General features: G+C 39.8%; 3 protein-coding genes across 3 annotated transcripts; 2 read left to right on the top strand and 1 right to left on the bottom strand.

Annotated features, from left to right (window-relative positions):
* Window positions 1–892: 892 nt before the first annotated feature.
* LOC106082693 (thioredoxin-2) lies at window positions 893–1458 on the top strand. Its single transcript, XM_013245357.2, has one exon. The coding sequence runs from the start codon at window positions 977–979 to the stop codon at window positions 1313–1315; it is 339 nt and encodes a 112-aa protein (XP_013100811.2). The 5' UTR covers window positions 893–976; the 3' UTR covers window positions 1316–1458.
* On the bottom strand, window positions 1430–2461 carry LOC106082692 (U1 small nuclear ribonucleoprotein A). Its single transcript, XM_013245356.2, has 2 exons — window positions 2005–2461; window positions 1430–1947 (listed from the first exon to the last, which is right to left on the bottom strand). The coding sequence occupies exons 1-2, from the start codon at window positions 2355–2357 to the stop codon at window positions 1650–1652; spliced, it is 651 nt and encodes a 216-aa protein (XP_013100810.1). The 5' UTR covers window positions 2358–2461; the 3' UTR covers window positions 1430–1649.
* Window positions 2462–3989: 1528 nt separating this feature from the next.
* On the top strand, window positions 3990–10260 carry LOC106082703 (partitioning defective 6 homolog gamma). The gene is made up of 3 exons (XM_013245375.2): window positions 3990–4307; window positions 6698–7312; window positions 9260–10260. Exons 1-3 carry the CDS (start codon window positions 4242–4244, stop codon window positions 9623–9625), a joined length of 1047 nt encoding a protein of 348 aa, XP_013100829.1. The 5' UTR covers window positions 3990–4241; the 3' UTR covers window positions 9626–10260.
* The last annotated feature ends 2113 nt before the right edge of the window (window positions 10261–12373 follow it).

Raw genomic sequence — 12373 nt, 5'->3', positions numbered from 1 at the left:
ATAAGAGAGTACACAAAATGTCACTTAAATCGCCCGAGATCTGGAGTTTCTGCAAATAAGAGTAAGGGGGAGAGTCCGCTCCCTTTCGGATATATAAAAATGTAGTACCCTATTTTCACCACGGATCATTATACACCATCTGTGAAAATTTTTAAGAAAATTTGCTCAGCCGTTTTTGAGTCTATGCGGAATAGACAAACAAACCAATCCCATGGCAGCCGGTTGTACGCACCGGATTGACCCGATGGAATCCTCAACGGCAAGGGTTGCCGCCTCAGTGTACGTGTTCGTCTTTTTTCGTCTTGGGAGAGTCACATCCCGGAGTGCCTTCTCCACACACTTCTGGTCCGTGTCGGGATTGAAAATAACCCCGGACCCTGGTTCTGTTCGGTTTGCCAGAACCGCCTTCATCATCGGTCGGTGTTGGTGAGGTGTAACCGGTGCATGGAGTGGGTACAATTCCGATTTTGTTCTGGCCTCACTTCACTAGGGGAGTATAGTCATACTGGCTATGTCGCAAGGTGCTGTGCGAACATAGCCAGCAGTGGGCCACAAGCGTCGTCGCCTTCTGCGTCCTCTTCGTCGGACTATATGTAGATGTCAACAATGGTTGGGAGCCTAATGCCATGATCGTACAATCGTCCGCATATGAAACGATCCGTCTGGAGGAGGTGTAATAGATGGATAATATCTTTTAGCTTGAATACCTTTTCTTATATTAGCTACTAGTCGTCAGTTGACATGACCAGGGGAGTTTCAAGATCGGATGCGGAGACAAACAAATTACTCACTTTTGGCCATTCCACTCTGAATGAACCCCGAAAGCTTTACGTCACATCTACCGAAGGTACCATCGCCCTCTTTGTTACCATAAATTCAAATATTTGTTTTAGAATAGATAGAATAGAATATTTTAAAACTTTTTCTTACATAGAATACTCAATTAGAAGCACAATTCCTGAAAACTCAAAGAAAGATGATTTATCAAATCCATAGCAAAGAGCAATTAGACAACTATGTGGCCAACGCAGGCGATAAGCTGGTAGTTGTCGATTTTTTCGCTGCATGGTGTGAACATTGTAAGATTATAGCACCTCGTTTGGAAGAACTATCAAGTCTGTATTGCGGTGAAGCTCTTATGCTAAAAGTCGATGTAGATGAGTGCGAGGATATAGCCGTAGATTATAATGTTGTAGTCATGCCGACTTTTGTATTCATAAAAAATAAAATAATTCTAGATGTGTGTGTGGGAGGTCATGCTGAAAAACTAACCAAACATTTTGAAAAGTATATAGCTAATGCGAATTCGCCATAATGAAAGAGAAGGTGATGATTGAAATAATCTGAACACAGCAATAGAAGATAAGTAGGCAGCCTAAAATATTCGCCGTTCATAAAATGTTCGAATAAATTGAAATAAAAGCAAAAATGTGGTCTTTGTTTTATTTGAAATTTATATATTCTTTGTATATTTTCCATATACATATATATAGTAATTTTAAATGTCTTATAAAAACTTTTACTAAATTACAAAAATACGCGAACTCCTCGGCAAAATTGTGCCTGTGCAAATATTGAGTAAATGCATTATGCATACACATAATTGCTATAAGTAAACGAAAATCTAGCATAGGCCGATAATTCTTAAACTATTTCTTAGCGAATGTTATTTTCATAGCATGAGACGGTGTAATCTTGAAGCCTTGCAATGCCTCCTTCGCAGCATTACTCTGAAGTTCGGTGGCAAATTCAACGAATGCAATGTCATGGCGATTTGGCACCAAGCGCACCTCCTTGAATCCAGGGAATTGATTAAACAACATGGACAACATCATTTCATTCGTTTCTTCCGGTAGATTGGTAAGGAAAAGAATTTGATTTGGTGGCTGCTCGCTTTGTGTATTTGGATTGGAATTCTCTGCATTGGCAGCCTTCTTCTTTTTATCCCTGTAAAGGAAAACGTTTATTTCATATCAGACATGTTGAGATGTTAAAAGTACTTACTTTTTGTCTTCTGCTGGCACCACTGGCTTGGGTGGTTTCAGTTTCTTTGGTCTTTCCTTGAATGTACCCTTCATCTTTGCCACTACATCCGAATCGGATTTAGCGTATGCGATACGCATAGGTTTGTCATAGAAGGGAAATCCTTGCATTGTTCTCAAAGCATTCGAAGCACTTGCTATTTCCTTAAAAATTACAAATGCTTGTCCGCGCATTTTTAATGTCTTTAGAGCCACAATATCTAAAATTTGGCCAAATTGGGAGAAAATGGCGTAGAGTGATTTCTTCAGTTCCTCCTTTTTAATTTTCTCATTGAGATTATTAATGTATATCGTTTGGTTGGGTCGAACATCCATTGTGGTTATTTTAGGAAAATATAAACTAATGCTTTATTGGTTTAATCCTGCTTTTTATTTCTAAACACAGCTAGCCCAAAAAACACCGCATATGACATTTACGTCAATGCTTCGGCAGTGTTGTATTTTGTTAAAAAGTATTGCCATATCAGTTTAAAATAATGCCATGGTAGAAATAACAAGGTGAAGTCACTAGCCTAGAACTGACTTCGACTTTTCACCCAAACAACTGTAAAACAAATTATAAACAATGGTGGCGAAGAAAATGCGAATACACGAATACAAAAAGCTGGTCTCACGCCATGGCGAAACAATTAAAGGTGGTCTCATTTGTACAACAACCACAAATCATATGGCGCAATCCGCCATCTTGGTGCAATTTTGCCAACACATGCAAAGAAATTTGTGTGCGTGTGTGTATACGTGTGCGTACATGAACAGAGAATATGCGAGAAAGAAGATGACAACATACCGTTAAACCTGGACGCATATGTACGCACAAGTATACACACACGCAGATGAGAAGGGTATATATGACAGCTATATCCAAATATGGTCCGATCTGTACCACATTTGACAGGAATAGGCTAGATATATTCATTTATTGGTAGTGGCAGTTGCCCATCAACAAAATATGGAGTGCACTATCTGTCAAAATCAGTGATTTGTGCAATTTCGATTTTGAGTATGTTACTAGTTCGCGCCCATTTTCGTTGTTTGTGTGTTTTATGGTTCTTATCTATAATACACACACACAATTTTTAAAATTTTTTCTCGCGAAGTACACTATCTGTCAACGAGTTTTCGCTGTGTGTGTGTGTGTATTATAGTTAAGAACCATAGCACACACAAACAATGAAAAATGTTGCGAACTAGTAACATACTCAAAATCGGAGTTGCACTAATCACTGATTTTGACAGATAGTGCACTCAATATTTTGTTGTTGGGTAACTGCCACTACCTGTAAATGAATATATCTTGGTATGGATCTACCAAAACACACTGTGTCAAATTTCATCGAATTCGGGTAATAAATGGATCTTTTATCACCTCGATACCCTATATCGGGAGATCGGGTGGCCGGTCTATATGGTAGCTATATCCAAATATAGTTCGATCTGAACCGCACTTCACAGCAATTAATAGGGTCTACCAGAACTCACTGTGACTCTATTATCGAAATCGGATGAAAAATGACCAATTTATTGCCTCAAGACTTTAAGTCTGGAGATCGGTTCATATTGCGGCTATATATAACTAAAACCCGATGTTATGAGATCAGAAGGTCAGGTGTATATACAAAGAATACGAAATCATCAAAAATTGTTTTGAAAATTTTTTTGTACCCAAGATATCTGCAAAATTATAAATACCCAGCTTTTGGGTATAAAAGGGTAAATACCGGGGTATTTACCCAATTTACCGGGTAAATACGTTTTGGGTATTTACCCATCGCCCATCTCTAGCCATGGGTACAAGCAAGCAATAGGTTTGTTTTATATACCCAAACATTGGTAAAGAAAACTGCTGTTAAAAGTCGACTTTCGACTATTTTATTTTAATCCACTAAAAGTCGACTTTTTTTCGACGATTTTTTTACACAAAAAGTCGATTAGTCGACGACTTTTGGATCCAGTGTGTTTAGTGTGTGTGTCCGTATTTTCTACTCAGTTTTTCATTTTTATTTTTATTTTAAAACCCTAAAATTCTTTGAAAAGTGATACATTCCAGAAACCATAAGCTAAATAAATAAAAGTGCCTCATAATTGTGTTGGCTTCACTTGTGCCGGAGCAGTAACACAAAATTGTAAATGGTTTAAACGACGAATACAAAGAGGAGAAAAGCAACAAGAAATCTTCAATAGTGAATCTGTGAACAGAAAATGTCGAAAAATAAGTTCCACACATTACCAAATGTAGCAACAAATATAATTGAAGTGAAATCTAAGGTAATCAAAGTCAAGGAACCTATTTTCAAGCCTTGTTGCGGAAACGGGTGGTGTCATTCGATGGAAATATAGACGATGAATGTGATTGCTTGCATTCCAATCTGTGTTTTTGCCGTATTGAAGAGTAGCGATCTTGGAACTAAGGCGTACGAGAGATCTACGATAAGCGAGAATGATGTTTCTGCTGCTGTTCTGAAATGACAAGTGATTCATGGTCTGAATATTTTTGCCTGTTGTCTATTTGCCATGTTACGCCCGATGGTGTGTGGCTTACAACAACAAGGATGTTTAGCATAATGTTTGTTGTTTGATTTCCGGGCCCGTGGCATACACAGCTACTTGTTGAATGTTCTTTCGTTCACATATATCGATTTTAGTTTTTATAATTTGTATTGATAGATATACGCCACTTTGTCATTTGCGGGTGAAAGGATTTAAAGCACATCTTTGTTTAAATAAATAAAGAAACTGAATAGTAATACAATACCAAATTATATTCAAGATACAAAGCCAATTTTATAACCAACCTCTCTAAGACATTTTTCACTGGCTGAGTGTATCAAACACGGTTGATTTTATGGTGATACAATTCCGACTTGTTTGCGAAAAAATAAAAAGCCAATGGACATAGCCACTGAGCCAGTGCCACTCAAAAAGAGAGGCTATGGTTCATGTGTAAAACATAATTTAAATGATTCATAAAATAAATCAATTCAACCAGCGAATTTGGTCAAGTAATGCCTATAGGACAATTCGCCGTAAAACCTGACAGTCATTGGTTATTAAAAAACGGATGCACCGGCTCAAAGGCACTGAGCCGGTGCCGCCCCGCCTCATTTAGACTCGATACCGCTGATTGCCTGAGTCTGCAGTTGCAGCTATACCTACTTAGCATTCCACTACACGCAACCTGCGGACGCGCCCGTAGCCCTTAGCTGAGCTTCCAACCCCTGTGGTGCTCAAAGTTATCCCATGCCGAGTTGCACTGCTTAATTTAGTGATTCTCTTTTGTGGGGTTGAACATCTTGCAATAGGTCATCAAGATCCAACTTGACGTCTCTTGTTGGCTGCTTGTCTACGAGATATTGATTTGAATAGCTGCAGCGATAACAGACCAGAAGATACTGGTTACTTACTTTAATTGGCTATGACAGAATATTTCTTCCACTAGCCGAACGTCGAATAGCATTCCAAGCGCTTCGATCTTCTGCGCTCATTCTAAAATCTCTGGCACCAAGTTTCGAGGTGTCTCCCACAACTTGATCTTTCCATCGGGATTTTGGTCTTCCCGGTTTGCGTGTACCACCGTGTTTGCCTTCAAAAGACTTCTTTGCTGGAGCTTCTTCATCCATTCTGACAACATATACTGGTTAGACACCGTATATTGTAGTATTAATAGGCGTCCTATGGCCCTGTTTGACATCGGCTGACAATCAAAGCAGTTCTTGTTTTTGTTGCAGTGTGTCGTGTTCTATCTTTCGTCAGCTTGATTCTGTTTAGTATCCAGATCTGGGAACAATGCAAAGCGGTCATCGGGCTGTGCAAATAAATAACGCAATGCTGACTCTCAGCGCTCGGAAATTCCTTAGCAAGGCAATGCCTCATTGGCTACTGGCGAGAGAAGGGAGGTCGATCTGTACGATTCTTCATTTGTGGCCCGCTGGCTTCAGCAGCGGGTTCACCCTAATAAAATCCCAGACATCGTAAATTACAAAAATGAGAACTTTAGTCAGTTGCTTGATTTCCAGTATATCTAGCTTCTTCAACATCCGATAGTAATTTCTTCGAGTTGACACGCAAATGTCCAATGCTGTTGTTGCATGTTGCATGTTACATGGCCATAGGTTATTGTTGTCGTAGCCACATTTTCACGGCCAGTGGTTATTTAAAGGCGCCAACAACTCGCGTTATCATATCGACCGGCACTCAATATTTATGCAAAATTCGGTACCGCCCGGTAGCCCACGGATAGTGATGACGATAAACACTACACAGATCGGAGCTCAAAGTTCCAGCCTAGTTGGTACTCATAGTTAGTGATCTAGCCTTTAATTTCGCTTATGGTCTATGAACAGCAGAATCAGTTTCCTGTTTTAAAATCAGGAAAATCTGACCTACTCGGCCTGTATATCGATTTGTACGCTGAGGCGCCACTCTTGCCGATGAAGGATTCCATCGGGTCGATGCGGCACGTACAACCGGTTGCTATAGAATTGAGGTTTTGGGGTACATCATTAAAGCCAAGATTTGTATAGTATTTTAATGTCCATTTTCTGGTAAATTAACGTTAAGTAATTATTTGATCGATAAATTACGGGGAGGAGGAGATCTGAATAAAAAAATATGTTTTATTTTTTGTCTACATCATATTTCCTGCTTCTTTATTACAGTTCGATGCCGAATTTCGACGTTTCGGCCTTAAACGCAACGATGAACCGGCCAGCTTTGAAAATTTTAATAATCTCGTCCGTCAATTACATGGCTTAGCCAATATATCATTCGTTATACGATACATAGATCCACGAGATGAAGAACTACTGCCCATCAACAACGATGACAACTTTGGGCGTGCCTTAAAAACAGCTCAACCTCTTCTACGCATAATCGTTCAACGTGAATCAGACTTGGAATATGGTTGTCCCCGGCCCAAAAATAATTTCAACATTATCAGTATGCTTGGTCAGACGAGTGCAAAACCGAGGGGACCACCGATTTCATTACCGCATGATTTTCGCCAGGTGTCAGCCATCATAGATGTGGACACTGTGCCCGAAACACATCGAAGGGTACGCTTACTGAAGCATGGTAGTGAGAAACCTTTAGGTTTTTACATACGTGATGGCACGTCGGTGCGAGTAACACCTAATGGCCTTGAAAAGCAACCGGGTATATTTATATCACGACTTGTACCGGGTGGTTTGGCTGAGAGTACTGGATTGTTGGCTGTCAATGATGAGGTTATAGAAGTAAATGGCATTGAAGTAGCTGGAAAAACGTTGGATCAGGTAAGCAAAGAGAAATATGAAACATAGAAATGTGGTCCATAGAAATATGGATGTGATTAAATAGTCTATATGAATTTAATATTGGCATAACAATTTTGTATGGTGATTTATTGTTGAAATTCTTTGTCCATCGATTTGACTTCAAGCCTCATTGAACACTTTTTCGCTTAAGTGTTGAATAGTGTGGGTGGCGATTACGTAGGAGAGATTTTTAAGTTGAGATTCTTGAAAATTTTTACCAGGTCTTGGGGACATATGTTCATCCGTTCGGCCAGCTCGTCGATGTTATGAGATTGTCGCCACGCCAGTAGAGAGTTGATGAAGCTTAGAGAGATAAAGGTTAATCAAAACAAATCGGGTAGAGAACACTCATATTTTTCTAAACTCTCCGTTCCCACATCAGTTGTTTCTATAAAACGGAAAGATTTAGCCCTTATGCCGGAGCTTGTTAGGGATGGCAATTGCCTCACGCAAGTATCAAGTTGCACTTCCTTTTCATTCCATCATAATATCCATGCGTATGTTTGTAACGGTTTTTATTTATGTTCTGTCACCATTTCGAGCCCATGGCTCTCCTGGATAGCAATCAACTTCTGTGGACATTCTCCACATGCTGCTGATTGGGGCATTTTCTGATTATATAGGCATTTATACCTTACCTTACATGTAATTGGTTTGCTAGGTTCTAGATCTAGGAAATTGCACCTTGGGTGTGATGCGTACCGAGCAGTCTGATTGTAAATCGAGAAGGATTGGCTGGGTTGTGTGACGTGTGTAAGAGTAGTGGTGGTTTATTTATGTTAAGTCGCCATTTCAAGCCCATGGCTCTCTTGCATAGTAATCAACTTCTCTGAACATTCTCCGCACGCTGCCGATTGGGACATTTCCTGATTATGTAGGCATTTGCTTGCCTGGTCAAACTTGGGTATGAATATTGCCCGTGCCACAAGCCCATGCCATTGTAGTACGAAATGTTTTTGTCCTTAGATATAATTTGTTTGCTAGGTTCTAGATCTAGGAACTTGCAACTTGGGTGTGATGCCTACCGAGCGGTCTGATTGTAAATCGAGAAGGATTGGCTGGGCTGTGTGATGTGTGTAGGAGTCGTGGTGGTTTTAGCCACATTTTTGCATCTGGAGGTAGCGTAAATCCAGCTTCAGAGGTGAGCAAGATCGTTCCGGTCCAAGGGACTTGTCTTGTCATTTCGAGCATCACAGGTACTCTGTATTTAAACAAGAGCCGAAGCCAACAGGGCTCTCATTGAGACCTCCAAACTACACCGCTGATTGTTCGCGATTTCAATTGCAGTGGGCGCCCCGGTAGCCGAGTTGGTAGCGTGCTTGAATTGCTAGTGCAGGGGTCGTGGGTTCGATTTCCGCCAGGCGCCTTGGTCTGTCGCTACTGTGGTATCACAATGGACTTAATATATTACCTACCCCTTATACGTATCCACAACCTGCGTTCGAGACCGGTAGTTATTAGCTGAGCTTCTCGTGGTAATGATGAGCACCACACAAATCGAAGCTCAGTGTTTCAACCCTTGTGGTGATCATAGTTAACCCCTGCCGCAGTTGACGTGTGTCGTTCGTTCCCGGTAAAAAAGTGCTACAATCAATCCTAGCCTAGTAGAAATTGAGGCGGTTGTATCTGCTGGAGTGCAGTCTCTTTTGTCGATTAACTTTATCTAGGGGCCGTAGCGACATTCACTCGTGATCCCCATGATATGTAGCCAAAATGGTTCTTTTTTGCTGTCTAAAGGCTATCGGCAAGCGATTTGAGGACCTTTCAAGATTTTGTTCTATATTTGTGTCTGGCTTTGATGCAGGTCATGAGTTAGTGTTTTTTTTTTTTTGATTTTATCATCAAACTATTGCTGGTCTATTGTTGGTTTTTAACAAATCGCTAATTAATGAATTTCTAATGTTATTTGGCTTGTTTATTTCACAGGTTACCGATATGATGGTCGCGAACAGCTCAAATTTAATCATCACGTTTAAGCCGGCCAATCAAAGGACACTGACATCTCCACGTCGTGGTTCCCTCTCGCGAACTAGTCAAGTATCGAGCGGTTCTCATCATACAAATCACACAAACACATCCGATGAACTGGAACAAGATGATCAAGATGAGATTGTAGACTTAACGGGCATAACGCTTGACGATAATGCCGGCGGTGGAGGAGGTGGCAGTGGCCTCTCACACCAACAATCACAACAACAACAGCATCATCCACATCAATTAGCGACCGGTGGTGTGGCAGGAGGAAATGGCGCCCCCATTGTTGAATCCAGAGATGGCGTTTTACATCTCTGAGTTTTTATAATAATAATTTTAACGTTAACTATAAAAAATGTATTGTATGGGAACTTAAGTTTTAAACGCAAGAGTCTATTGATTGACGTACCACCAACACCAACACCACGAGTACCACTGCAATTCCTTCTGCCACCACTACTACTGCAACTGGAAGGAGTTAACTATTATGGCTTATACTATCAACTTTAGGTTATCTATCACAACTGTTGAATATTTCCGTCCGTTTTAAAGAAAATTATATACTATTTTATTATTTTGGGGGGTTCTCAAGAAAGAAACTTATTAAGAAAAGAGTAAACGAATCCTTAAAGGATATTGGGTGTACCCTCAATGGCCGATACTTAACTATTAACTATCAAATCCGATCCACATTACGATGACTTTTGCCTAGACTTGACAATCGTATGCTTAATACCCTTAACATTTATAAAAAAATTCCAATGAGACATATCTTCTACTGCTATACGTTTTTGTTTATAAGTGGAAAGTGTTGAATAATTAATTATTGGCTTTAAAATAAAACAATTGAAGAACCATTCAAAAAACCAAGAAGACTTAAAGACAAAAATTGATAAACCAAGTTAACAATTATTGATTTGTAATAACAAAAACAAAAAAAAAAAAAAACAAAACCATTTTTGGGATCTTATCGAAGATCTAGATCAGATTTCACTACCATTTCCTAAAACTTGCACCCTTGAAAATATTTCCACATCATATTTATTGGTAATTTCTCTTCAACAACCAATGTGCATTCACGACTGATCAAATAACTGACAAACATCGAGAAATCGACCACCCCCCGCCCCAATCTCCCATATATAAACAAAACAAAAGACAAACACCCCACACCATAACAACAACAACATATTATTGCTTTGTTTGCGTATGTACGTCATTCATATGATCGATCAACTGTCACACACAACAATCGGTATTTGTTTGTATTTAATTATACATATGCATATACACATATATATTATTATTATTATTACTACTATTATTATACTTTTAACTTTTATATTATAAACATATATTTAACACTTTATAGTTTAAAAATGATTTTTTTCGTTCCATACACCAGGGACCATTTTCTCAATATCTGCTTAAAGTTAGGACTATGGATTTTGTAAAGGAGAGAATATAGACCGTTTGATAAGTATAATTATGGACTCAGAATTACTTTTTGATTAGATTTAGCCATGTCCGTCTGTGTGTACAAAGTACAGATCATAATTTTAATCCCATCATCTTCCAAATTTGGCATATACATGTTTTTGGCCTAGAGATGAAGCCTATTAAATTAGGAAGAAATCAGTTCAGATTTAGATATAGTTCCCATTTATTATGTTTGCCCTATTTGGACTAGTATTTGCAAGAAAGTGGTAATTTCTTAAACTATCTTTACGGAATTTGCCATATGGGATTGGGTTAGGTTGGGGGATACGCGGCTAGTCACCTCGTTGGAGGACACGCGGCTAGTCACCTCGTTTACTAGCAGCATTCTTCTCCCTAAATGAAGGTAGAAGAGAAAAAGAAGACGGAGAAATTATAATAGATATATACCGTACCACAGTGGAAGATAGCAAGAAAACAAAAAAAAATGAAACCAACGTACAAGACAAACAAATAAGGAAAACAGGGGTATGGTCCAGCCAGTCAGATCAGGCCTCTTCAAACTCCAAAATGACAAGAGGTCCAATTACATGGAGTGTATCCAGGTAGAGGCAGGCTTTTGCAATCCACAGGACTCCACTTAGACTTGAAGTTGCAATTATCAGTAGTCCAATGGCATCCATGCTTCCTAAGTCCCAGGATAAGCAACGTCCTGCTCTGTAAAATACTCGGCCAAAGGGCCTTTCCCATCCACACAGGTCCAAGTACTTGGAGGGGATCCAGGTAGAGGCAGCCTTCTGCACTCCACAGGACTCCACTTAGACTTGAAGTTACAATTATCACCAGTCCCATGGCATACATGCTTCCTCAGTTCCAGGATAAGCAAAGTTCTGCTCTGTGAAATACACGGCCACAGGGCCTGTCCCACCCTGCTATCCACAGCACCAAAAAACGCATTATTAGTGCGGTCATCTTAAAAAAAGTCAGCTGTGGTTATCTCCCTCCAATGCTGGCGACATTTTTGAGTTACGTTGCCATGTAAAAACTTCTCCCCAAAGAGGCGTCACTCTGCGGCACGCCATTCGGTATCGGTTGTAAAAAGGAGGCCTCTTATTATTGAGCATCAAATTGAATCGGACACCACTCATTGATTTGTGAGAAGTTTGCCATTGGTTACTTAAAGGCGCCAATAACTCGCCTTGTTATGTCGAGCATCATAGGCATTTAGTATTTGTGCATGAGCCGGTGCCACCCGACCGACCTCTCACTGAGATTCTCCACTCGTTCCCAGCTAAGATTTTCGTGACAGCAATGAACATCACATTGATCTGAACTCAATGTTCCAGCTTGTGTGGTGCTCACAGCTATCTTGTGCCGGGTCGCCTGACAGTTTGATGGGGCCGTCAGTTCCGGATCCGAAGAAAATCAAAAGCACAAAAAAGGTTAACGTGGGTTAAGGTTAAGGTTTAGCGCGGTCTGAATTAGTCAAAAACCTTATTTAGCTGGCATATTAACCAAACGTCCCAGTTAAATTCTTGATTCCCGTTATTGCTCTTAGATTAAAAAGTTCGCTTTTAGAATAAATAGCTTGCTTTTAGAATAGAATTTTCTTTGTTCGTTTTCATATTC

This window comes from Stomoxys calcitrans, chromosome 4, assembly GCF_963082655.1.
Source record: "Stomoxys calcitrans chromosome 4, idStoCalc2.1, whole genome shotgun sequence".
Lineage (NCBI taxonomy): Eukaryota > Metazoa > Arthropoda > Insecta > Diptera > Muscidae > Stomoxys > Stomoxys calcitrans.
Note: the sequence above shows the minus strand (reverse complement) of the source record. Positions and strands in the feature narration are given on the sequence as shown.